This window comes from Arvicanthis niloticus, chromosome 14, assembly GCF_011762505.2.
Source record: "Arvicanthis niloticus isolate mArvNil1 chromosome 14, mArvNil1.pat.X, whole genome shotgun sequence".
In the NCBI taxonomy this organism is placed as follows: domain Eukaryota; kingdom Metazoa; phylum Chordata; class Mammalia; order Rodentia; family Muridae; genus Arvicanthis; species Arvicanthis niloticus.
Window position 1 is genome coordinate 9,493,446 of NC_047671.1, and position 24,175 is coordinate 9,517,620.

General features: G+C 47.9%; 1 protein-coding gene across 6 annotated transcripts in view; it reads right to left on the minus strand.

The window, feature by feature from the left end:
- Positions 1-23,626, minus strand: part of Slc66a2 (solute carrier family 66 member 2) — a 36,613-nt gene extending 12,987 nt beyond the window's left edge. The window contains exons 1-4 of one of the 6 annotated variants that reach the window (XM_034518603.2): positions 23,491-23,626; positions 21,810-22,146; positions 15,287-15,420; positions 6,475-6,528 (exon numbers count right to left, since the gene is read on the minus strand). In XM_034518603.2, the coding sequence (XP_034374494.1) occupies positions 6,475-6,528; positions 15,287-15,420; positions 21,810-22,012 (391 nt within the window). In that variant the 5' untranslated portion in view covers positions 22,013-22,146; positions 23,491-23,626. The other 5 variants (XM_034518602.2, XM_076912380.1, XM_076912381.1 and 2 more) reach the window with 5 other exon arrangements.
- Between the last annotated feature and the right edge of the window lie 549 nt (positions 23,627-24,175).

Here is a 24,175-nt window from a genome sequence, read left to right on the forward strand (position 1 = left end):
CATGGCAGCTCACCTGGAGAGATGGCAGGAATCACATGACCCACGCAGGACCAGCTTCCAGTCTAACTGAAGGTCAGATGCATCAACAGACTTTAAGAGAACAGCCAAGACCTCCTGCAAGCGCTGAAATGATCTTCCTGGCCTTCCAGACCAGACCAGTGGTCCCTACTCACCCAGCGCTGCCCAATAGACAAGGGATAGGATAGCCTGTCGCTCAGCCAGAGGATGGCTCGGAAGCTGGGTAGCAGCGCTGGTGCTGTACATGTTAGGTCCCCTCTCCCAGCTTCCGGACAGGGTACTCCAGGAAACTGGCTGGGAACACTCACTGCTTGACCAAAACAAAACAAGCAACCGCCGAGGCCAGCATCCCAACTCAGATTTGAGGTTATACAAATGAGGCTGTTATGGCACTGCTGCTACTATGGTAGGTACCACATCCCTGTGGCAGCTACTCTGAGAGCCAGGGAAGGGGTGAGTAGTGTTTATTATGTGTGGGCTATCAGTGCTGTTGATCCTCTGTCTCTCATTTCAGGAGTCCTTTCTGACTCTCCTACCAACATACCAACAAAGGATTGAACACTCAACTCCAACTTTCTCCATCGATGACATGGAGGTCAGCCTGGCCTGCAACATTTTTCCTTAGCACCGTTCCCTTCAGTGGAGAGATGAGCCAGGAAAGATGGGGGTACAGCGGCCCACACCTGTCATGTCACCCTGCAGAGCTCTCTTCAGTGTCACCATCATTGTAGCTGATTGGATAGCAACCTCTGTTCTGAAGAGTTCCGCTCAAATTCACAACAGCACAGCTCAAAAAAAAAAAACAAAAACAAAAACAAAAAACAAAAACAAAAACAAAAAAAAAAAAAAAAACACAAAGGACCCAGCAAAGCTCGGGCCCAGAGAGCACCAGAATGAATGGTTTTCCCATCCAAAATGGCGCCTTCATTTGAAAGCGGTGTTAAGGTTCCTGCTTTCCCAGCAGTCTTAGGAATGCTGTGCTCAGTTCCAACAGTAAGTCACCATGGAACACTCTGAGTACCACACATGGATCCCAAGTTTATTCCTCAACACCACTGACAGAGAACAACACTGAAACATGCGTAGGCCTTTATGAACCATCCTCCCTAATTCTAGCCCCGGGGGTTCAAGGTAAACAGAAGAGTCAGGTAAGCACTTACAGAAAAGCTAGAAACACAGCAGGAGCCCTTGGGGAACCATAGCAGAAATTCACAGGGGGGAAGGGTCGGGGGCTATGCTCCCAGCACAGGTGACAGATGAGGGCTAACCTGCCACAGTCAGCATGCCCTTCACCTTCTGAGCTCCTCTGACTTGGGCTCCACCCCAGACAGCCCACTCAGGGTTGGGGCTCCACAGAGGGGCAAGGCTGAGAATCCTGGGTGACACTATGGCACCTTACACAGGGTACGGACTCCATCCCAGAGGGAGAAGGCTGAGAAGAGCAGAGGTCACCTTCCAGGTCCTGTCCTCAGAGCAAGTTGTTGCCACCAGCTCAGAGCAGCATCTGAGGTTCTGTCCCAGGGACAAGTGTGGGAGCAGAGACTTCAAAGCCTTCCCTACGAGACAGATGCTCAGAACAGAGCATAGGGAAGCTTGGGCTTAGGAGTCCTAGCACAAGAATGAAGACCTGGGACCAGGTGGAAGCTGAGTCAGGAACGGCTGGACACCCATGATTTTTACTCTTGGAAACTGAGACAGGAAGATATCAGGCTAGCCTGGGCTACATAACCAGACCCTGTTTGGAAGAAGAGGAGAAGCAACAAGAAAGAAGCAGCAGCTAGTGGCTCCATGGACAGCTGAGGAGAAAGAAGCAGGCAGCTAAGAGCTCTCCTGAAAGCAGAGCAATTTTTAGACCGGCCTTACTGACCCCCGTGCCAGCTGCTGGTGTAGCATCACCAGAATGTTACACCAACAGAGCCAGCACTGCAGGTAGTGGAAGCCAAGTGTGGTCCAGGGAGGGCAGGACATTTAAGAGCTCAAAGCTGACCAGATAGAAGCCAATGATGTAAGCAATGATGTAAGCAATGATGTAAGCAATGATGTAAGCAATGATGTAAGCATCACCCCTACAAGAGGGTGAGCTCAGGCTGCCCCATTCAACCAAAGCAGGATACCGGCAAATAAGACACCCTCCTCCCCCAGGCATGAGATCAGTGCCATGGCTGTCACAGTATTAATTTTCAGTGTCCAGCATGCAAACAAATGGAAATGCAGCCTTTACACAGAGGGTGTAACAACAACAAAAAGCAAGAAACTATTTGTAAAGAGATGTTAGACTACACGGGAAAAACAAAGTAAAACAAAACTTCAAAATAACATTGTAAATATATGGTGAGAACTAAAAGAATCCAAGGAATATATATAAAGACCCAACAGAGATATGAGGAAATCATCTCACCCAAGAGAAGAATGATTCTAAAGGGAAAGCAATCACTTGAGAACAACTAGGAGAACCTGGAGCCAGCTGCAGGCTGTGTCTGAAGTAAGAGCCATTATTGGTGCTCAACAAGAAATCTGAGCCGATGGAATGGTCAGCGAACTTCGAGACACTTCCATGGAGATTATGCTGCCTAAAGAAGGAAAATCAACAGTGCTTCCGAGAAAGAAATGGGCAAAGGACTCAGAGACTGGGACCCCAGGTTCCAAACAGACCTGCCTATCCAAGAAGCTCCATGACCTCCAAGTACAGAAACAGATCCCAACACCTCACCAATTTATGGCTGAATGTCAGAGACAAAGACAAAATCTTAGAAGCAGCAGGACAACAATGAAGTCATTCACAAGGGGACCCCCAGTAAGAGGAGCCACTGACTTCTTCAGACACAATGGAGTTCAGACGGCAGAGGGATAACATTCAAAGCGCTGAAAGGAAAAACAACTGTCAACAGGGAGGCAGCTCCTAAGAAAGTTTTTTTACACAAGGAGAAAACAAAGTCCCCAGATAAACAAGAACTAGGAAACTGTTTCTTTCCATGTGGAAATCAGGTGACATCAGAGGTCATGTGAATCCATATAACAAGAATGAAGTGTGCATAAAAGAAGTTATGTAGATTACTCCAAAAACTATGAGGGAGTTGGGCATGGTGGCTCCCACCTGTAATTCTAGCACTGAGGGCAGGGTAAGATGCCGAGGACAGCCTGGACTGCATTGGAAAGCAATGTTTCAAGAAAAAAAAAAAACATTCCCTATATACACATGTACACACACACACACCTACCTTTCTTAACTGACTTATAAAGGAACTACAGAAAAACAGTATGTTATAGCGCTATTTGGGGTGTTTAAACATGCCCTCCATCATACAGTCACCAAAACAACACAGGAGGAGTGTAAGGCCTGCCGTAGTAACTCAAATCCACAGAGAAAAGAGGATAGCCAAGACTCATCAAGAAGGTACACACACACACACACACACACACACACACACACACACACACCACACGGTAACTCTTCTCCTTTCTTCCCTCATCCTCTCTAGGAGTAAAAGCTATACAAACTAACAATTCAAAGACACAGGGTTAGACTTGTAACACCCGTCAACAAAATGTACACGCAGTCCTCACGCCAACAGGAGAGGAGGAATTATACAAGGATTTCTGTATCTCACCAAAAAGGAAGTTAGTACAAATTTAAAAGATTCTGATAAGTTAAAATCTGTATTGTTAGCCTCGGGGGAAAAAAACTACTAAGAAAAATAGTTATCACTAGACTATTTAAACTACATAGTTATTTAAACTACATAGTTAAAAATCACTAAAGGAATTAAAACACCACAGTATTAAAATGTTCACTTAATATTAAAAATTGTAAAAAAAAAAAAAAAAAAGCAGGTACACACAAACAACAAAAAGGATGACAAACGTAGATTAAAAACAGCAAACGTTAGTCAGATAATAGGGCAGAGATTGTTTTGATTTTAGAACGCCGTTTATCTACTCCTGTGAGTGCAATGGTGCCCCCGTGAGGATCGGCTGTCAGTAATGTTGGAGTTGGTTCTTTTCCTTCCATCTCATGGGTTCTGAGGATCAAACTCAGGTTGCTAGGCTCAACAGAAACACCTAATCCCAGCTTAACCATCTCACTGGCCCTGTGGTGGGTTTTTATTGTTATGAGACAAGATCTTGCATTGTAGCCCAGGGTGGCCTTGAACTTGCTATCTGCCTTCTATTGAGAGCATAACCATAGGTACCCACAGAGGCTATGCTAATATTAGAGTAAGCTACACACACAGCTGTGGGGTAGGCCAGCTACTCAGCACCTTGGGAGACTGAGGCAAAGGGTCAAACCTTCCAGACCTGCTTGGGCTGCAGAGTCAGTTCAAGGCCTAACCAACATAGTAAACCCAATCTCAAGAGAAAAAGTAAGAAGGCTGGGGAGGTAACTTGGTGGTAGTGTGCCCCATGCCTGGATTCAATACCAGGCAGGCAGGCGGCCTTCAAACAACAAAAATGTCATAGGAGACAATCTGTAATAACAAAAGGGCCAGTCTCTAACAACCACATATTCACCTAACAACTGCTCTGAAATCAAGAAAGTGATACCTGACAGAAATGAAAGAATTAACAGGTATTTGGAAGCTTCAATACCAGCTTTCAAAGTGGATACAACTGAGCAGACAAAACAGGAGCTAAGAGAAAACCATGCACTGCTGTAAACCTCACCCCGCCTCCCCTCAACAGTGAGACACTCCTATAGCAGAAGGACCAGCTCCTGGAGAGACCCCTCAGGAGAGGTCCCAGAATAAGCTTTACATCAGAGTATCTGAATGGAAGCATTCTCTGCAGTTACTGTAGATTATAACAGAAGCCGATGGAGAGATTTGAGGGAGTCACAAACACAAAGTTTGCCATGTATTCTTCAACAGTAGGTGGGTCCAAGAAAATTTGAAGAAAACGAGAAAACACTTTAAGACAGAAAAAAAAAAAAAAAAAGGCACAGCAGACCAAAACACACAGGAGGTCAGTCCACCCTCGCAGAGTAGATTCACGGCTGTAAGCACAGATGTTTCAAAGTACAATAGGAAAAAAAAAACTGAAATCAACACTCCTCCATGCAAAGGAACCAGAAGAAAGTGCTAACTAAGGCAAAAGCAGGCAGAAAACAAAAACAAACAAACAAAACAAACAAACAAACAAAAACCACCAAAAGGGAGGGGTTGAAGTGGAATTAAGGAAACTAGATAGAGAAAAATCAACAAAACCAGAAGTTAGTTCTCCGAAAAGATCAGTAAAATCGACAAAGCTGTAAGGAGAGAAGCAAAGGATAGACATGGGACTAAAATCAGAATAATGAGTAAAAGGACCAGTACCCAGGACCAGAAAACGGAATAAAAAGAACACTGAGAAGAGTGATCTCCCCACAACTGGAGACGGTTGTCGGGACACAGTACCGATGAGCCGAGATGGGTGAAGGAAAGAACAGAAGATTGGTTCAGAACAAGGTGGGGCTGAGGCTGTTAGAGCAGGACCCCAGCTGGAACCAGCTGTACAAGGAAACCAAACCAAAATTTTCAGAGGAATTGATGGTGACCCTTTACAAACACTCAGGAACTTACTTCATTACCTGGTATTCAGAATAATACTGGCCTATATATAGGATATTCTAAAACCAAAGCCATCAAGAAAAAAAGGACTCCAGATCAAAACTTTTCATGAGTATAGACATTAAAAGTCCTCAGCATAATACCAGCAAACAGCGCCCAGCAGTTAAGAGGTAACTAGACACCATAATCAATGGAACTTAGCTCAACACACAAATGTCGACCCCCACAAAGCCCCATAAAAACAGAATAAAAGGCACAGCACAGCGCTGAGCCAGGGTCAGTGCCATTCATGACAGCAAAGCAAAGCCCCTCAGCTCACGTGAGCATTAAAGTCAACTGCAAAAAACCAGAAGTCCTCAGTAAAGCTAAAAGCAGAACGCACATGTCTTGTCCCGTCTCTGTCCAGTCAGGGTGTCGGGAAGACTGGAAGGAAGAGGCAAACTGCTGTCCCTTCTTGCAGGTGATGTGACCTTTCAGGTGGACAATCTCTAGAAGTCTAGAAGTACAGGAACTGTGACAGAGCTGACAGAGTTCAGTAAGGCAAAGCCAGTGTTCCTTCCACAGAGTAGCAGTGAACACGTGAAGTGGGGGTGAGCGCAGTAACTCCACTGGCATGCCAGCAATAGGAATAGCTTGTGATAAGTGCGAAGCTTGTGATCTTGAATTTCCCACATCCGTTCTTCCTTCCCTTTGGTCCACCCCTCCCCTGAAACCAGCAGGTTCTAAATAGTCCAGGTGAAACCAGCAGGTTCTAGATAGTCCAGGCAGAGCAGCGGGCTGTAGGCTAAGTGTGTCCTGCTTCGAACAGGCCATGCATGGTGAAGGGACTCGTGAGGTCACAGGTAAGTGCAGACGTGTTGACAGAGGGACAGGCTGTAGGGCGAAATGGAACCAGGGTCTCAGTAGTACATACCCAGGTAGGGCCGCCTGGGGGGAACTCTGAGTTCTTCGTCCTTACTGTCTGTGGCTACATTTAGAGAGAGAAAAAAACAAAGAAAGGAGACAAAAACAGACTGGTTTTAACACTGGGAAGCGGGGATTTCCTAATTGTGCTGTTGTAATTCTTAAAACAAACAAATAAACAAACAAACAAATGACAACATCAAAACAACATCAGAGCGGGGAGGAAGATTTTTGTTACTTTGCTTTCAAAAATCCTCTTGCTGAACTGCTCTCCAATCTACCCTCTTCTAGTAATATCCTGGGACAGTGAACAGAAGTATAGGAGGGGGGAGGGGCAGGGGGAGAGGAAGGAGAGGGGGAGGGGAAGGGGAGAGGAGGGGAGAAACCCCACCAAAATTTAAACCCACACATTCTCACTTCTTTCCTACAGTCAGGGGACATTAACTACTGCTTTAGGAGAGGCTCCAATTCTCAGGTCCCCAGAAGCTCAGGCAGTCTGGGTTGAGAACAGTTAATCCAGAGCTGCAAGGCACAGTCGTTCTGGAGTTCACACAGCAACGGGTCCACTGCCAAAGGCCAGGCAGTTTAACAGTGAATGTGATGGGTGTGTTGCAGGAACCTCGTGATGAAGACACTCAGCCTGCCTAGGGAGACATCTCCCCTGGAACCGGCAGAACATCAGAAACTATCAACAGGTTATACTCTAAACTTCCAGCTAGCACTGCACCAGGTCAACAGCCCACAGCACCTCACGCCAGGGCGCCTCGGGTCAGCTGGCAGACTCTCCCTTTCTGGGGTTTAAATTGTTGAAGCAGATCTGAGGTCACAGGCTGTGCCCCTACCAGCATTCTGTGGAAGTAAACAACTCAGAGCTGACAGTAGAGGATCTATCTCTCCCTGTGAGGTGCTGCTGTCACTGAGTCTGTGGTTTGCAGGCCTCCTGGCACCACAGACTGTGATTTGGGCCAATTTTACCCATGTCTCCTTTTAAAGATCAAGACCCATGAATGCAGAGAGAGAGAGAGAACATGCTGAAACATTTAGACACAAAGTGTGGGCAGAGCAAAGGCCCATCAGTGACCCTGTGCAGAGTTGTGCAAGACCTGTCATGCCACTGGGCACCTGAAGCTCCTATGGTCTCCTGTCTCCACAGTCAGCCAGGCTTAGGGTTGAAAACTGCTGTGTACAGAGCAGGCAGGCAGGAGAAAGTCCACGCTGAGGAAAGCATGAGACATCTGCAACCATCACTCATCTCCACAGATTTGTTCCGTTCTCTACAGGCACTGGGGGGGGGGAGGGGGGGTCTGGATGTGGCCCCAGAAATGGCTGGATGCTCTGCATCAGGAAATGTAACTTGGGCCCTAATGTAACTTGTGTTGGGTGTGACTTGAGAGACTGAGTTGTTTTGGGGGGGTTCCTCCCCCCCTCCTCCCACCCCACCGCCCACCCCTGCCCAGATCCTCAGATGGCTCCATGACTTCTAAGGTCAGATTGCAAGAAAGTGCAAGAAAGACACAGCCCAGGTTGTTTTCTCCCTACCTCGGATTTAGGGTAACCTGAAGGTGAGGCCTAGTGCTCACGTGGGAATTCTGAAGAAGCTCATCCAGGTGTGTCCTGTTTCCCAAGGCTCAGGGAAGACAGATCTGCACAGCAGGACCACCCAAGTTGACTTGTGCATGACAGGCTGTAGACAATGTCTGGATGTGGGATGGATGGCAAGGGCAGCTCAGGAGATAAAACTGAGGTGAGCCAAACTCAGAACTGGATTGAGATGCAGACACACAAGCTCCTGCCCAGACGGGCAGCACAGCAGCAAAGCCTTGGCAAAGACAACCCTCTCACACAACACTCTGTGACAATTTACCTTGTAAGGTTTACAGCCTGATGGCTCTTACACACTCACAGATGGGCCATCACCATGACTACCAATTTAGAACATTTTCATCACAATGAAAGAAACCTTTACCCATAAATAGATACTACCCATCTACCCCAGAAAGTCCCAATCTGGAGCTCTAGGGTATTAAGAGTTGAGACACATGTCAGATAAATTCAACCTGACTCTGAGGCACAATTCTGTCAAATAACTACTAAGGGAAATTTAAAATGGAAAATACACTACAAAGAAAAAATTGAAACTATAAAAAAAAAAAACACTGAAGTAAACTAGAAACAAAATTACTCAAATGAACATACCTATCTAGTCGGTGGAGCATCTGGGAAAAGGCACCGCTCATGGGGACTCTGGGGCTCTTCTCTGCCAGAACACAGCCTAAGATCACTCAACCCTGAGTGTGTAATCCTCCAAGCTACCCACAGTTCTAGCAATCACACTGCTGGCATTGTTATTCCCACTTGTGAAAGCAGCGTGGGTCATGGCACACATACCATTGTACTCTGGGTTCCTGAGAAACACGGTTGGGATATGGGTGGTGGAAACAGACCATGTTTAAAGCTCAGCTGCTCTCGCCACCACAAAGGCTCAGTAGGAAGAATGTGTACAGAAATGAGGGGCTCCAAGTCCAAAAGAGACCTCCCACTTTCAACCACTGAAAAAGCCAGATGACACCCATGACCTGTGCCAGTGACAGAAATCCAGTACTAGAGCCCTGCTAAGACACAGTCCACTACAGTCCAGAGCAGTAGTCCTGCAGTCCAAAGACCTAGCGCTTCCACCCAAGGGCTCCCACTGAACAAGTGGACACCAACACATATAATACAAGCAGCCAAGTGAAGCCCATCATGACGCCAACCACGCTGGAATGTATATGTCAACTTAAAGTCATCATTGCAGCCCTCATAGAATGCCCAGGCTCAGTCCCTGATTCAAGAGAACCTAGGAAGTCAGCTGCACACTGATGGAGACTTCCATTTCCTCCACACATCAACCCCCTGATAACTCAGTCACTAGACATGGAGCCTCTGCCCAGAGGTGCTCTAGCAAACACATACACAAACCCAGTGCAGTCCTCCATGATAAAGGATCTCCTCCGGTGCCAACAATCCTGACAGTCTGTGTCCTGAAAGCCCAGAAAGACCTCCTGGGGCCAACCTCTGGATCCAGTTACCTTTAAAATTCTTTTCCAGGGCAAAAAGGACAGAGAGGCCTCAATTACTATGGATGCCTACTGAAGTATCTGCCTCAGAGCCTCCAGGAGGCCCTCAGGAGTCTCCAGCTCTGGCCTGCTGTTGCTGCAGAATGCTGGAGGTTCACACGGAGTTGGACACCAACAGATAAACCACCGTTCATGGTGATCAGAGCAGGGAGAAAGGGGGCTGGGGAGGGTTTCTAAATCAAGAGTAATTAATGTTAAAAAGAAGAGAAAGACACATCAGCCCAACCTATGAGCAACACAGGCCCCCAGCCCTCACAGAATGCCCAGGCTCAGACCCTGATTCAAGAGAACCAAGTAGCCAAAAGTCAGAACAAACCACCAGAAACTTCCACGCAAAGTAAATGTTTGGTTACATGGAACTGTGCACTTGTACGAATGGCGTGGGTATTCTGGTTGTTTCCCACATTACCTTTTAGAGCGGTGGTTCTCAACCTTCCTAATGCTAAGACCCTTTAATACAGTTCCTTATATCAAGGTGACCCCCCAACACATTATCTTCGTTGTTACTTCATAACTGTAATTTTGCTATGGTTATAAATTGTAATGTAAATATCTGTGTTTTCCAACGGTCTCAGGCAGCTCCTGTGAAAAGGTCCTTTGACCCCACCAAGGGAGTCATAAGCCACAGGTTCAGAACTGCTCTTCTAGAGATACCTTTGAGCCATTTATAAACGCAGTGATGTCTGGGGTTTGCCTCAAAACATGCTAGACTGAGCTAAGAAGCCACTTAATAGTAGAGGATCTGTCTAGCATGAGCAGACTTGGGTCACAATCCTACTGGGGTTGGGGGGTCAGGGTGAAGACTCAAATGAGGGGTCAGGGTAGGTTCACGGTATGGGCTCAATCATAAAAGCAGCTTTAGACTTTCTCCCAATTTTATAAATGTTAGTGATTTTACATACTAAAAGCTGAAACTGAAAACCAGAACACGCCCAGCACCCACAGAACACGCCCACTACCCACGGGCCCCAGAAGCACAGAGCACATGCCTGGCAGAGACTTCACACTGTCCCACAGGACTACCCTTGCTCCCTGCCTCCCCCAGATTCAGTACTTAGAGCCCTCATTCTAATGAGCAGAGGGAGGCTAGGAAAAAAAGTCTCATGGAATGTGTGGAATTTTTAAGCTTGATTCTACTTTTGGAAATTACACAGATTTTGTGATAAGCCACTGACAGTAAAGGAAAAAACTTGGAAAGTATACCAAAATGCTCAAAACAGTCACGGGGTGAGCGCGACTTTATTTACCCTCTGGCTTCCTCAAAGTCTACCGTGAGTCTACACGGCATGTTCTTTACAGCAAGACAACAGATCTTTTATTTGATGTTTGAGATGGCTCTCTTTCCTTTCCTTCCTTCAGTCCCTTCTTTCCTTCTTTTCTCCCTCCCTCCCTCCCTCCCTCCCTTCCTTTTTTAATGTTTTGATTAAGGTGTTTACTGTGTAGTCTTGGCTGGCCTACAATTTGCTACTTAGACCAAGCTGGCCTTGAACTCAGAGATTTACCTGACTTAGCTTCCCAAGTGGAGGGATTGAAGGCATGTCCAGTTTCTTTCTTTCTTTAAAATTTATTTATTTTATTTATATGAATACATTATAGCTGTCTTCAGACACACCAGAAGGGGGCACTGGATCCCATTACAGATGGTTGTGAGCCACTGTGTGGTTGCTGGGAATTGAACTCAGGACCTCTGGAAGAGCAATCAGTGCTCTTAACCAGTGAGCCATCTCTCCAGCCCTGTCCAGCTTCTTTTATTTGTTTGTTTTGCTTTGCTTTTAATCTTAACTGGCAAACTGAATTAGTTACCACTAAAATTAAAAGTATAATATTAAGAAAACTAGAAAAAATTTTAAGCTTTTATTTTTTAATAGGAACATTAAGTTAGAACTATTTTAAAACATCCTCATCCAGATAGTAGTAGCACATGCCTTTCTTAGGAAGGAGAGGCAGAAGGCTCTCTAAGTTCAAGGCCAGCCTAGGCTACACAGTGAGTTCCAAAGCAGCCAAAACTACACAGAGAGATTCTGTATCAAACTAAAAATATCTTCATACGACTAGGGAGATGGCCCAGTGGGTACAAGCATTTGCTGTGCCTGAGTGCTGCTCCCCGGCACACACAGAAAGATGCCATGGCTGTGACAGCCGAGCTGAAAAAGGCTAGCTTCAGGTCCACTGGGACACCTGCCTCAAGGTAGTAAAGCCAAGCACAACAGAGGACACCTGCCCTAGCTTCTTTTACGTCAACTTGACACAAGCTAGAGTCTTCCGAAAGGAGGAGCCTCAACTGAGACAATGCCTCCTTAAGATCTGGCTGTAGGGCAATTTCTTAATTAGCGATGGATTGGGGAGGGTCCACACTGTGGGTGGTGCCATCCCTGGCTGGTAGTCTTGGGTTCTGTTAGAAAGCAGGTTGAGCAAGCGGCAGGGAGCAGGACAGTGAGTAACACCCTTCCATGGTCTCCGTATCAGCTCCTGCTTCCAGGTTCCTGCCCTGCTTGAATTCCTGTCCTGACTTCCTCTGACAGTAAACTGTGATGAAGAATAAACCTTTCCTTCCTTTGCTTTTTGGTCATGGTGTTTCATCACAGCAATAATAACCTTAACTAAGACAACACCCAAAGTCCTCCGCTCACCTCTGCATGGTATGCACCTATTACACATGTGTACTCATACACACAACACATATGCAAAGTTTTTCAACTTTTTAAAACTTTTTTTAAAAGATTTATTTATTTTATGTATTTGAGGACACTGTCATTGTCTTTAGACACCAGAAGAGGGCATTGGATCCCATTACAGATGGTTGTGAGCCACTGTGTGTTTGCTGGGAATTGAACTCAGGACCTCTGGAAGAGCAATCAGTGCTCTTAACCGCTGAGCCATCTCTCCAGGCCCAACTTTTTAACATTTGTTCATCTGTGTACATTTATGCATATGCACAGTATGGCATACATGCAGAATTCAGAGGACCCTATACAGGAGTCAGTCCTTTCCTCCTGCCATATGGGCCCCAGGGATCAAACTCCCACTGCCAAGGTTGACAGAAAGTGCCTTATTACTAGCTGTTCATAAATTAACTCTACAATCATAAACTATCTGAATTGTGCCTTATGAGACTCACGGTACTGCCAGTCCGTATTTATTCTTGGGATGGTGCCCAAAGGTCTGTTAGAAGTCACCAACCTTCTGTGTAAAATATAGCTGCTGGCAAGAAAGCGAGGTAGCTCCTGGGCCCCAGGACCTCAGCAGCTGCAGGACTGGGTGACTGTGGGCTGGTACCAGAGTGCATTTCTGTTTTTTTCCATACACACCACGCCCGTCAGTCTTCTGACAGATGGGAGGAAATGGACCCACGCATTTCATTAAAGCTATTCTCAGGAATACACTAAGACCAGAGTCTTAAACAAAGCAGACACGAAGCCGTGTAAATATGAACTGGACTCAAAACTAAAAGATGTAAATATCAAGAATTCTCAGGAGTGTGTGGTAGCACATGCCTTTAGTTCCAACATTTGGGAGGCAAAGGCAGGAGGATCTCTGTGAGTTCTAGGCTAGCCTGGCCTACATGGTGAGTTCTAAGACATCCGAAAACCTATCTAATAATAATAACAACAATAACAACAACAGCATAAATAAATAAGTCTCCAACAAACACCACTGTCCCATGATAGGTGGAGAGGTCTAAGGCCCAGTGACTCTTGGGGCCAGGGATGAGTCCTGCTCTATCCCTTGAAATTAAATTAGCCACAAAGGGACCATGAATAATGTTCTTCCCCAAGATCACCAATCTTAATCATATTTGCAGAGGTCCTTCCTAAATTAGAGGACATCGCTGGGTCATTACTATGCCCTTAAAGAGCCCCTGATAAAAACTCATATCCCAGTCCTAACCGTGCAAACTGTTTGATTCACTATTTTAGCTCAATCCTAGTTACCAACATATAAGTAGTGCCTTGGAAAATTTACATAGAACAACACCGCACAAGAGAGAACAGCTGGGACTCCACGACCCACATGCTCTCTGGTCTAGACCATGCTGTGATACGGCACTCAGGTCTGACCTTACAGCTTGCCATCACCTGAGGTGAAGGGACAATGCGGTTCTCAATAAATGAACACCATGCTCTAAGGCTGCTGCACCGTGTACAAACCCTCTGTACCTGACAGCTGACATGGGCCACCATCAGAACCAACACCCAGGGCAATGGAAGTCACAAACCTGTCCTCATATTTACAGCACAGAAGCAGCACAAACCTACAGGGAGTCTCTGGCATCCTGTGTACAACTGTCTCCTTAGCCTTGGCATCCTGTGTCCAACTGTCTCCTTAGCCTTTCGGTATCCCAATGTGTGACAGCGTGGTGAGGGACCCACCATGCTGCAGTCAGGATGACATCCAGTGCAGGCTGAGGCTCATAGCTTGCTGTGTGGAAGCTTGGAGCATAGGGAAATGACAGGCCATGCTTCTAGGAGGCAAGCCCATAGTACCAAGCATAAAGCCTCAGCTCCTCTACAATACCCTGTCTTGGTAGGATTCTCAGTATTATCTGCACCAGTGCTGGTGTTGTTTGAGTTGACACCGGGAGGACGAGGAACAGACATTCGGGGGAGGTTAGGGATGATGATACCAAGGGGAAGAATGGATGAGAACGCACCAGAAAATATACATGAGCTATTATTCTTATAGGCTTCTCCCCAAAACCAGGTGTAGCCACTCTCTAAGACAATCAGGATGGTATCACCTGTTTAACTAAAACCAGGTGGGAACAGAAACACAGAAGGATCTAGAAGGATCTGGTTAATGGAGAAAAAAAATAATGATCAAAGATACAGTAAAACCACCTCCTGAGTAGCCCCCAAACTAAGCACTAAATACTTCTATAATATGCAAGATCACACACACACACACACACACACACACACACACACACACACACTTCAGACAAATCCAGAGACCTCTGCTAGTTTATTAATGGAAAGATAAAAGTAAGTAAGGTTCTTGCTGGGAATGAAGGTGTGTGCCTACTTAGCACCAAGGAAGCGGATGCAGGAGGATTGAGAGTTCAAAGGCCAGCATGAGTTATGAAGACAGAATTAGTGTTAAAGAAAGGAAAAAGAGAGAGGAGGAGGAAGAAAATTAGAATGAGGAGGAGGTGGAATTTAACTCTCCTGCAAGCCCACTGACCACAGAATACCATAAGCTTCTGTGAAAGGAGAGGCCAAGACAGCAAGTGGTTAGTGTTTTCTGAGCTGTCCAGGGTCAAGGATGTGATGGATGTTACCCCAGGGATCCTCAGACCACAGAACACACAGACCCAGGCGTGTTACAGCTTAGCTGGGTGACTGCGAGTGCGAAGCATGGCTAAAAGGCACACCACTGGGGCTTGAGTCACCTGGCAGGGCACAGAGCAATGACTCTCCCTTCTCTGGGTCTTGTGACAACACGCAGTTACAGGAATGTGAGCACAAAAGAGTCCAGAAGACGAGTTAAAAACCTCACCCATATTCCAGGAAAGAAGTCCTTAACTGTTTGAAGCTGTGAAATGCTTATTCAGTTACAAATATGGAAAAATACTACTATCCATTGCAGATCGTCGCCGCTAGCCAGTGAAATGAAAAGCTGCCTAGGTTAACAGGGAAGTGGTTTCGGCTTCCCGAGAGCTAAGCTTTGCCCAATGGCTAAGCGAGACTTTCTAGATGTTCCACCCACCTGCAAAGGAGCGGCGCTTGATGTTCAGCTCGTTGGCCACGCGGACCTCGGTGCAGAGTTTCAGCATCAGCAGCATCGTAAGGATCATGACTACGCTCTGCCACAGCAGCGGGGACTCGAAGTGCCTTCCGAACCTAAGGGAGGGAGAAAGAGCCCGCATCAGGAAGGGCGCACATACCAGCCTCTGCCAGGGCCTGGAAAATGCAAAGGAGTCCAGGGAAGGGCCTCGTGCATGCATCACAGTCCTGGTACTTGCTGGCCCTAGTCTTTCAGGGTTTGTGTGGGACGGGGCTAGAATGGGGAAGGGCCCAGGTCAGACTCAGCAAGGACCCTGGAACGCTAAGCTCACCTGAGGCTTTTCCAAAGCCCATGTCCCCCCTCTATGGACTCTGTGACCTAGTCACAGCCCCCTCACTCAGGGCCACATATTGCTATGAAAGGACCCTACATACCTACCCTCCTGTCAACGTCTAATCTCAGCCAGGCAAGAGACTATTTCCAGACCACAGTAACTCTGCTTTCTGCCTGGTGAGGAAACACCTGTGGAAGACATGCAGCCTGGTGCTCAAGCTTTATACACATCTTCCACTAACAGGAAAGGGCAGCCAGAGCTAGCCCCACCAAAGAGCCTTCCTCCACCCCAGGCCTCCTAGCCCAGGTCGGCTTTCCCTCCCTGGCTACCCCTCCCCCAGCCACTCTAGTGGTTCCCACTAGTGTTGAATATTTCATCAACTGGGACCAGAAGCTTTGGAGGGCAGAACTGCAATTCAGCAACCAACAAGGTCTGTGGATAACACCCTCGGCAGATGAGAATACGACCAGACTGTAGCACACAGACAAGCTGACATAGCTCATCTCCAGAGGCAGGTCCCAGCGCAGCCTTAACCCCAGCACAGTAATGCACAAATGCAGGCTGGAATTGGCCACAGAGTTTGTTTGGCCTGAAAGTTATTTCCAAGACTTTAATTGGTGGTTAGCACATGAAATTCAAAAGATTCTACACAGCAGTTTAACAGCTCTACCTCCTGAAAGCTGTTGAGTGTAAGCAACCTTCCCAGCCTTCTCTCCTATGTCTGTGGCCCCTCACGACATGGATCTCCCGGGACAGCAGTTACCTCCAGGGCTGAGGAGGGCAGCCAGTAAAACTTGCAGGAGGGACACAGGTAGTACTGATTCATAGTCAGCACCAAGTCTGCTCAGGACACATTCTAGCATCCATGTAGTTGCTACTACAGTAGGAACTTGCTATAAATCAATTCACAAATGAAAACCAAGCAGTATTTCACATGCGGGGTGACGGTGCACTCCTACACACCCACACTTGGCACACTGAAGCGGGGAGGATCATAAGGTCATGGCTGGCTTGTTCTACACAGCAAGTTCCGAGCCAGGTCCGTCAATAAAGTTTTAAGAGAAAAGCATTTCACAGAACTCTAGTGTGACAGCAATTAGTCAAAGACCCGGCTGGAGACAGGGAAACAACCTCGCCTGTGTCTCAAAGGGTGTTTCTGCCAGGCCTGCGCATTCTGTGAGGGGTGTCGCGCTGACGAGCCCTTTAACTAACCTGAAAGCCACCTTTAGTTCCTGTCTACAAACAATTCACAGTCAGACAGAATCCTGACCAGCTTGAGGGCCTTCAGAGAGCTCTTGACATTTTCTAAACAGATGCCCATGGGGTATGCCACTGCCCAGATAAGCAGAGACGGCAGTAAGGTGTTACACAAGGGAAGGCACGCTGCAGGTGAGGCTCCCCTCTGGAATCAGGGCAAGGCTCGGCTTCCTGTGGGGTGGCAAGCCAAGACTGGAAATTCCAAGTGCAGGATAAGTCCTCTGTGCAGGTTTCAAGGCTCAGATGTCCCTGTGAGTTCATAAGCTCCACAGACTAAGCAGCTGCGTGAGGTAGCTTAGCAAGTGAGAAGACAAAGGAAAGGGTGGGCCTAGGAGTGGGGACAGGAACTGGCACAGGCAGACAAGCTCTGTTCCTAGGATATGTCCCTGGATCCTGTAGTTACCACACTGAGCCCAAATCATGAGCCCCCACCATCTTGGAACCTCGGTGTTTTCCTGTGAAAAGTGTAAATCATAACCCCAGAGCTCCTGGTAGACAGAACCAAGCCCTCAGTTGCTCGGCTCCTAGAAACCATTCTTCCTCTTTGGTTATCTAGCTGGTAATCTGCTCACAGAGATTACGTGGGGAGATGAACACGGCAAAGTGCCACCTCAGTGTCATAAAGCTGTGAGGCTGAAGGCATAGCTTCCCAAACAAACTGACACCTGTTACTCGGAAGAAGACTGCAGAGAAAAAAAAGTCCAGGTTTAAGTTCCCGTATACCACATCATAATCAATCCTTACGAGCTGGATGGTCACAATAAGGGAGGTGCTGACAGAGAACCAAAAAACAGAACTGGGGACTGGGCTGGCTTTGTTTTATAGGAAGCCAAAACAGGACACAAACTTTCAAAAAGCACAACTTTGAATGACATAAGGGACAAAATAAATAAAAAACAACGTATAACATAATCAATTTTTAAAACTATTTTTAAAAAGTGCCATTTCTTTTTTTAAAAATTAATATCAAGGACAGCCAAGGCTATATAGAGAAACCTTGTCTCAAAAAACTAAAAAATAATAATAATAATAATAATAATAATAATAATAATAATAATAATATCAACAGTCTGCTGTAGTGACAATTTTGGAATTTTGGTTTAAAAAAAAACACAGAAATAATATAAGAATATGTTTTTGTTTTAATCCCAGGTGTGGGATATGAGGATGCTTCGGATTGCCCACAGCAACTGACTGGCCTCAGGCATGATTTTTGGCAACAGAAGATCATTTTCTGTGATTCTGTGACATTTAGAATTCTGGGGACTTTTCAGAGGGTATATAAATACTAGGGCCCCGAGAATTAAGATAGGTTGTTGGTTAGTTGCTGCTGGTCATAGTTTGTTAAATAGTCATGCTAGGAGGAGGAAGAGGAGGAAAAGGAAGAGGAGGGGGAGGAGGGGGAGGAGAAGGAGAAGGAGAAGAAAGAAGAATTAGAAGAGGAGGAGGAAGAAGAGGAGGAGGAGGAGAAGGAGGAGAAGAAGAAATAATAACTAGATATCCTTGTGGAAATCTGCTATTGGGTATATGGTTCCTCTCCTGCTGGAGACTGTAGGTTAGCAGAATTCTTCTGAGGAGAAGTGGCAACTGCCACCACACAGCTATGGGTGGTGTGTCCAAGGATTCTCATAGGAATGAGAGCCAGTACGCATCATGAGAGACATGTGCAGGAGTGGGGCACACAAGGTTGGCCAAGTTCAACAACTAGTTCTATGGACAAGTTCTCCAAGTCCCGGAGTAACAGAGAAGCCCCTCCGGAGGAGGATGCACACCTCTATAACTACTTCCTACATACCAAAGAAAACTTATCACCGTAATGTTACCACCTCTCAGATACAGTGTTTCAAGATCACAGCCAAGACCTGCTGCCAGCACTGGCAGCGGCTGAGCATCTCCAGGTCTGGGTGGAGAACGCTGCTCAAGTGGAACCTGGGCACCAGCCTTGCAGCCCCACTCTGGCCCTTCTTAGATAAAAAAGCCTGCAAACATTAGATAAAGGGTCACTCCGCCCCAGCTTCCAACATCAAAAGTTGCAAAATCCTGTAACCCGCATTCTATTGAGAGCGGCCTGCTAAAGGTGAGCTCTGTAACATGGTGAGGATTGTAAGAAATAAGGGTTTCACGTGAGAGTTTCACAGGCTTCAGAATCCCTAGGTTTACAGTGAAATCAGTCTCTTCCTGCAGGACTTTCCAGTTTTAGAAAGAAAGGAAGGAAGAAAGGACGGACGGACAGATGGACGGACGGACGAACTACCACAAACCTCTAATGAGTTCAGAGATCTGTGTCCCAGTTAGCACTGGAAAACTGCTGAGGATTCTATCTCCAGCCCTTTCATAGTCTGGAAGGCTCCCATCTCACCTGGAGCCTGCCACGGCCAGGACCTGCTCTCCACACTGGGGGAGGAGTTGTGTAAATGGGGAAGGGTTGTATCCTCCAGTCCCAATGAAGCACCAACACTACAGCCTTTGGCTATGTGAAATCTAAGAAGATGCTGAGTTGTGGAACCTTGAGAGAGAAGCCTAGACAGAGGCTGTGGAAGGCATTGTGGAGAAGCACAGAAGGACCATCACATCATTTTGGAGCATCAGGGTCTCTACAGATAGGCAGCCATGTCCCAGACACTGTCCAGACCTCTGGCTTTTATCCTGTGAAGATCTGGAAAGATACTTCCCAAATGGAAACGCTCAGGAGGGCCGTGACCCTCAGCTCCTCCCTTCCTCACAGGCTTCTAGAATGCACGGGGAAACTGAGCCCCTGTGTACAGTGCCCACGGGAGCCCTGGGTGGCACAGGACATTTTGGGACATGGGTTGTACCGAAGAGACCATTTGTGGACAAGGCCTGGCATACACAGAAGGTAGCCCAGCCCCCACAGTGAAAAGTATTTGAGGTCTTCTCAGAGGCCCCAGCACAGAGGGCAAGGAGACCAATCTTGGCTTCCCCCTCCGCTAGTGCACACAAGGAAAATGGCCTCACTTCTGATATCTTCAAACCATGTCAATAGTCCTTAACTTTAGAACTTGGGGGAAAATGTGTTCCTCAATCCTAAAAGTGAACACCCTGGCCGTATGTAAGTTAAACAGTAAGGCTGGGCTACACTGGGCAGCCTGCCTGAAATCAAAGGTCTATCCTGGGCACCCAGAGCAATCAATAGTATGGGCACACTTATAATGAAGGATCTGCTTCCATTCAACCTTAGATTTCATTAAGGCTCCTTCCCGGAGCCTAGCCACAGTCACAGCCCAGCTGGGGACTTCCACCTTCCTCTCAGGACAAAGCAAGGAAATGGAATCTTTGAAATGCAAGCCCCCAGCTTTTTTTTTTTTTTTTTAAGTGAGATCTCAATGTCCTTCTCCTCAGAAGTCACCTGATCCCAGGCAAACAGCAAGGTGGCATCGTTCAATGCTGCCAGCTTACTCCACTTCAGAGTCAGCTCAACTAGTCAACCTCCTAAGTGACGCAGGCAAGAACCCACTCCTGAGACAAAGGGGGCCAGCACTGGGACAGAACACAAAAGTGCAGAGAGAATTCCCTACTCAGCTTGACACAGCTCACTAAACTGGACAAAGTGGGTGTGTTTTATTTAATGGAGATCTACTACATTTCTTTCTGTATGTGTATGTGCACAGGTGTCGTGGTGCATGTGTGGAGGTCAGAGGAAATCCAACAGGAGTTGATTCTCTCCTATCATGAGACTGAACTCAGGGTTGATTGACAGCAAGCTCCTTTTCCCTTTGAGCCATCTTGCTGGCCCATCAATCAAGTTGATTTTAACACTAGTTAGTAAAAACTGAGGCCATTTCCACCAGTAAACAAAACAAAACAGTCAAAAGCAAAGAACTCTAACACCAGCTCTCTGGATCCCTTCTCCCTGGCTTCTGCAGGCAGCTAGCTACCTTCAGGAGAACTCCATCAACAGCCTTCCTGTGTTCAAAGAAGTCTTGGGATTGGCCCAGAAGACAAAATTACATGTCTTATCTTAGCATGCAGTGAGGAAGCCTTTTTTAAAAATTTCCTTTGAAAATTCATCCGACCATGGTGGTGCCTGAGCACTCGGGAGGCAGAGGCAGGAGGATCTCTTTGAGTTTGAAGACAACTTGGTCTACATAGTGGGCTCCAGGACGCTAGAGCTACAGTGTAACCCAGTCTCAAAACAAGAACAAAACCCTCAGGTATGTATGGTTTCAACAATAGTTAAAATAAACTTCTACTTCCTCAACAGAATGCAAACGAAAAAGAGGAAGTTGACCCTGGAAGGGTCAGAAAAACAGGCTCTGCTTGAGTTTACAGGGAAAAGTCTAACTTCCCACCTAAGAAGACACAAGCCACATAAGTCCAGAAGAAGCTCTCAGTGGTGGTGCATGCATTTGATGCCAGCGCGCTCGGGAGGCAAAGGAAGGTGGCTCTCTGTGAGTTTGAGGCCAGCCTGGTCTACAAAGCTGTGCTTTAGGACAGCTAGGGCTACCTAGAGAAGAAACCTTATGTCGAAACAAAGTCAGGAAAAAGAGGCTCTCCACACAAGCAAGCCAGGAGAACCTTCTACTAGCTCAATTTATTACTTTCTTACCCTGACACCCTACTCCACACACTAGAAAGAAAAGGCAGGGATCCAGAAACTGTGCCCGCGGAGAGGCTCCTGGATGTTAACAAAGGTAAAGACACAGTAAATGAACAAGCAGATCTGGAGATTATATTTGGTTCTCTGCTCCAGCCCTGCCAGTCTTCGTGGAAATGCCGTATCCAAGTAAATTCAGTAATGGCTCGGGCTACGCAACCACCGTTGAAGAATAAGCCTGCTCTTCCAGAGATCTTTCCGGAGTAGATGATAGCTCCAGTCGCTGCCACTTGAAAACCCTGAGAACAAAGCCATCTATCTCTCCAGCAGCACTCCCAGGTAGAAAAGACTGAACTTACCAGAAGAGTATCCGTAAAATATTGGCCACCAATAGCACCAGGCACACGTGGGTGGAGAAACCATCGGCGTTCTGAGTCCTCCGGATGTCCCTGTATTGGGGTATGTACGGTACCACCCCTCCGAAGACCATGGCCCCAGCGGCCACCCAGGAAACCAGCTGGTGCAGCGGGACCAGAAGCCAATCCAAGCCTTCCGCTTCCATCGCCAGCACCGAGGCCGCGCTGCCAGCCAGAGATGTCCACCTGGGCCAAGCTCCTTTGGGCTCTCTGAGTCCTCAAGCTGACTGTCACCTCCACATGGCCGCCGCTATCCTGCGCAGTCAGCCACCGTCCCGACCTGGAAAGGGGAACAAAGGTAAAGCAGTGACAGGAGCTGGACCAAGGCGTACCTGTGCCGAACCTGAAGTCTAGGCAGGGCCTGGGAGCGCAGCGTTCCGCACCCACAGCTTCAGAAGCCCAGGCTCCCCGGGCGCGCGGCGGGGGTTCCCCACAGAGCCAGGACCGGTCCTGCTCCCAGGAAGGCTAGGGAGCTGGCGACGCGCAACTGGCCCTCTGCCGGCCGCCCAGGTGCAGGGAGGAGTGCACCCCACCAGGTTAAGGGGAAGGAAGGGGTGCACGGCTCCGGCGCGATAGCTGTGGGGGGTGACACCGCCCCAAAACGGGTTCAGCTAGTGGGGGAGGGGTGGACGCGTGGCCCAGAGGGAAGCACAGCAACCCGGACCCCAAGTCCTCAGGTTCCCCAGGGAGGCTCCGCCCGACAGCGAAGAGCAACCAAAGTAAGCTGAATCCGCGTCCCTTACCAGCCACGCCGCGCCAGTCGGTCTTTCTGTCCCTCAGTCCCAGCCAGAGGAAGCCCCGCCCCATGGCGTCACAATGGAGGTCACGCCCACTCCGGGGTCCCGCGGCTACCCCGCTGGGTCCTAACGCGCCCGCGCGCCCGCGCGTTCACGACCGGGTGGGACGGAAGAGGTGGCGGGCACTCATCTCTGTTCTGCTGTGTGTCCCAGATTAGGAAAAACCTACGGGGAGGCGCTTTCAGGCCAAGTGACCACGTGAACCGTCTCTAGGTAGCGCCGCGCGCTGGGCTCAGGGTAGATGCCTTACGGAGCCACTAGCTGCTGAAGATGTAAAAAGCTGTTACAGCGGCCAGCTCTAGGCCTTGGACGCCCCTGGAACCCCCGGGTCTTTGAAAGTCTTTGAACAAGCCTATGAGGAGCTGGCAACCCTTACCAAGAACTGGAGCTTGAGAGTTCTCTGAACTACTCACTGACTGCCCTAGGCGACTACAGGGCTGGCGTCAGCACGCCACAGTTGCTGAGCCGCCTCCTCCATTTGTGAGGTCAGTGCTCCCCTGGGTGCTCATTTACAGAAAAAGAACATAGGAATTCCCGAGTACATCTCTAACCTCAGATAGACCCTGGTGGGCTGAGCAAGTTGAACCAGAAGAACGAGCGGCTCTACCTGTCAGTAGGGACCTATGCAGTGAGGTGCCAGGCGAGGTGACAACAATAAGGAAGCACATCGAACTCTGCCTGGCATTCTCCTAAGCAGAAGGACGTGGGCAGAGCAACCCCCGCCCGGCCCGAGACCCCCACCCATCTCACCAGGTATCGCCCATCTCACCAGGTCTGGCCCTGTTTCCCACCTGGGTCGTTTTGCAGGAAATTATTTTAAGACTCACCTAAGATAAATTCCAAACAACCTTGATTATCCAGGGGCCTGGAAACGACAGGAAGCGCTTATCCTCCAGCGGAGCCCACAGCCCCCCTAGCCACTTCCTGAATCAACACATTCAAGGCTCAATACCAGGAAGCAACAGGAAGATGAATAAACACAAGGACGCTATTGCAAGACTGGGTGAAGGCGAAGGAGGTGCTCCCGTTTAGCACACACCCCCACCCTCTTACACACCCCACCCCACCCACACCCACACCCCAGCCCAAGGCTCTAGAGTCTCCAGGATCCCATTGCCTCTCCTGGCTCTCATGATGCATGTTAAGAGTGACGTATGGCCACCTCGCTTGTCCTGAATACTAGATGGGTTGTGGGTACACAAATGGGAGCTTTGCACTCAGCATATACCAGAGGCACCTCCAGGAGCCCAGACCAGTGCACACAGCCCTGCATTTTCTGGTCTGGTACTGCACACCATGGTAATCTCTGGTAAGGCAAGCTACCATCTCTAGAGCGATAGCTACTTTAACATCACCGAATCTGGGTTCTGAGCCTTGGTCTAGACTCTAGCTGTTGTGCGAGGACCTTCAGTTCTTCACAGATGCCCCACTAGCACCAGAATCCCCACGTTCCCAAAGAAGGATGCCAACAAAGCTGTGCCAGGTGGAAGAACGGCCTCCAGAGATGCTTTT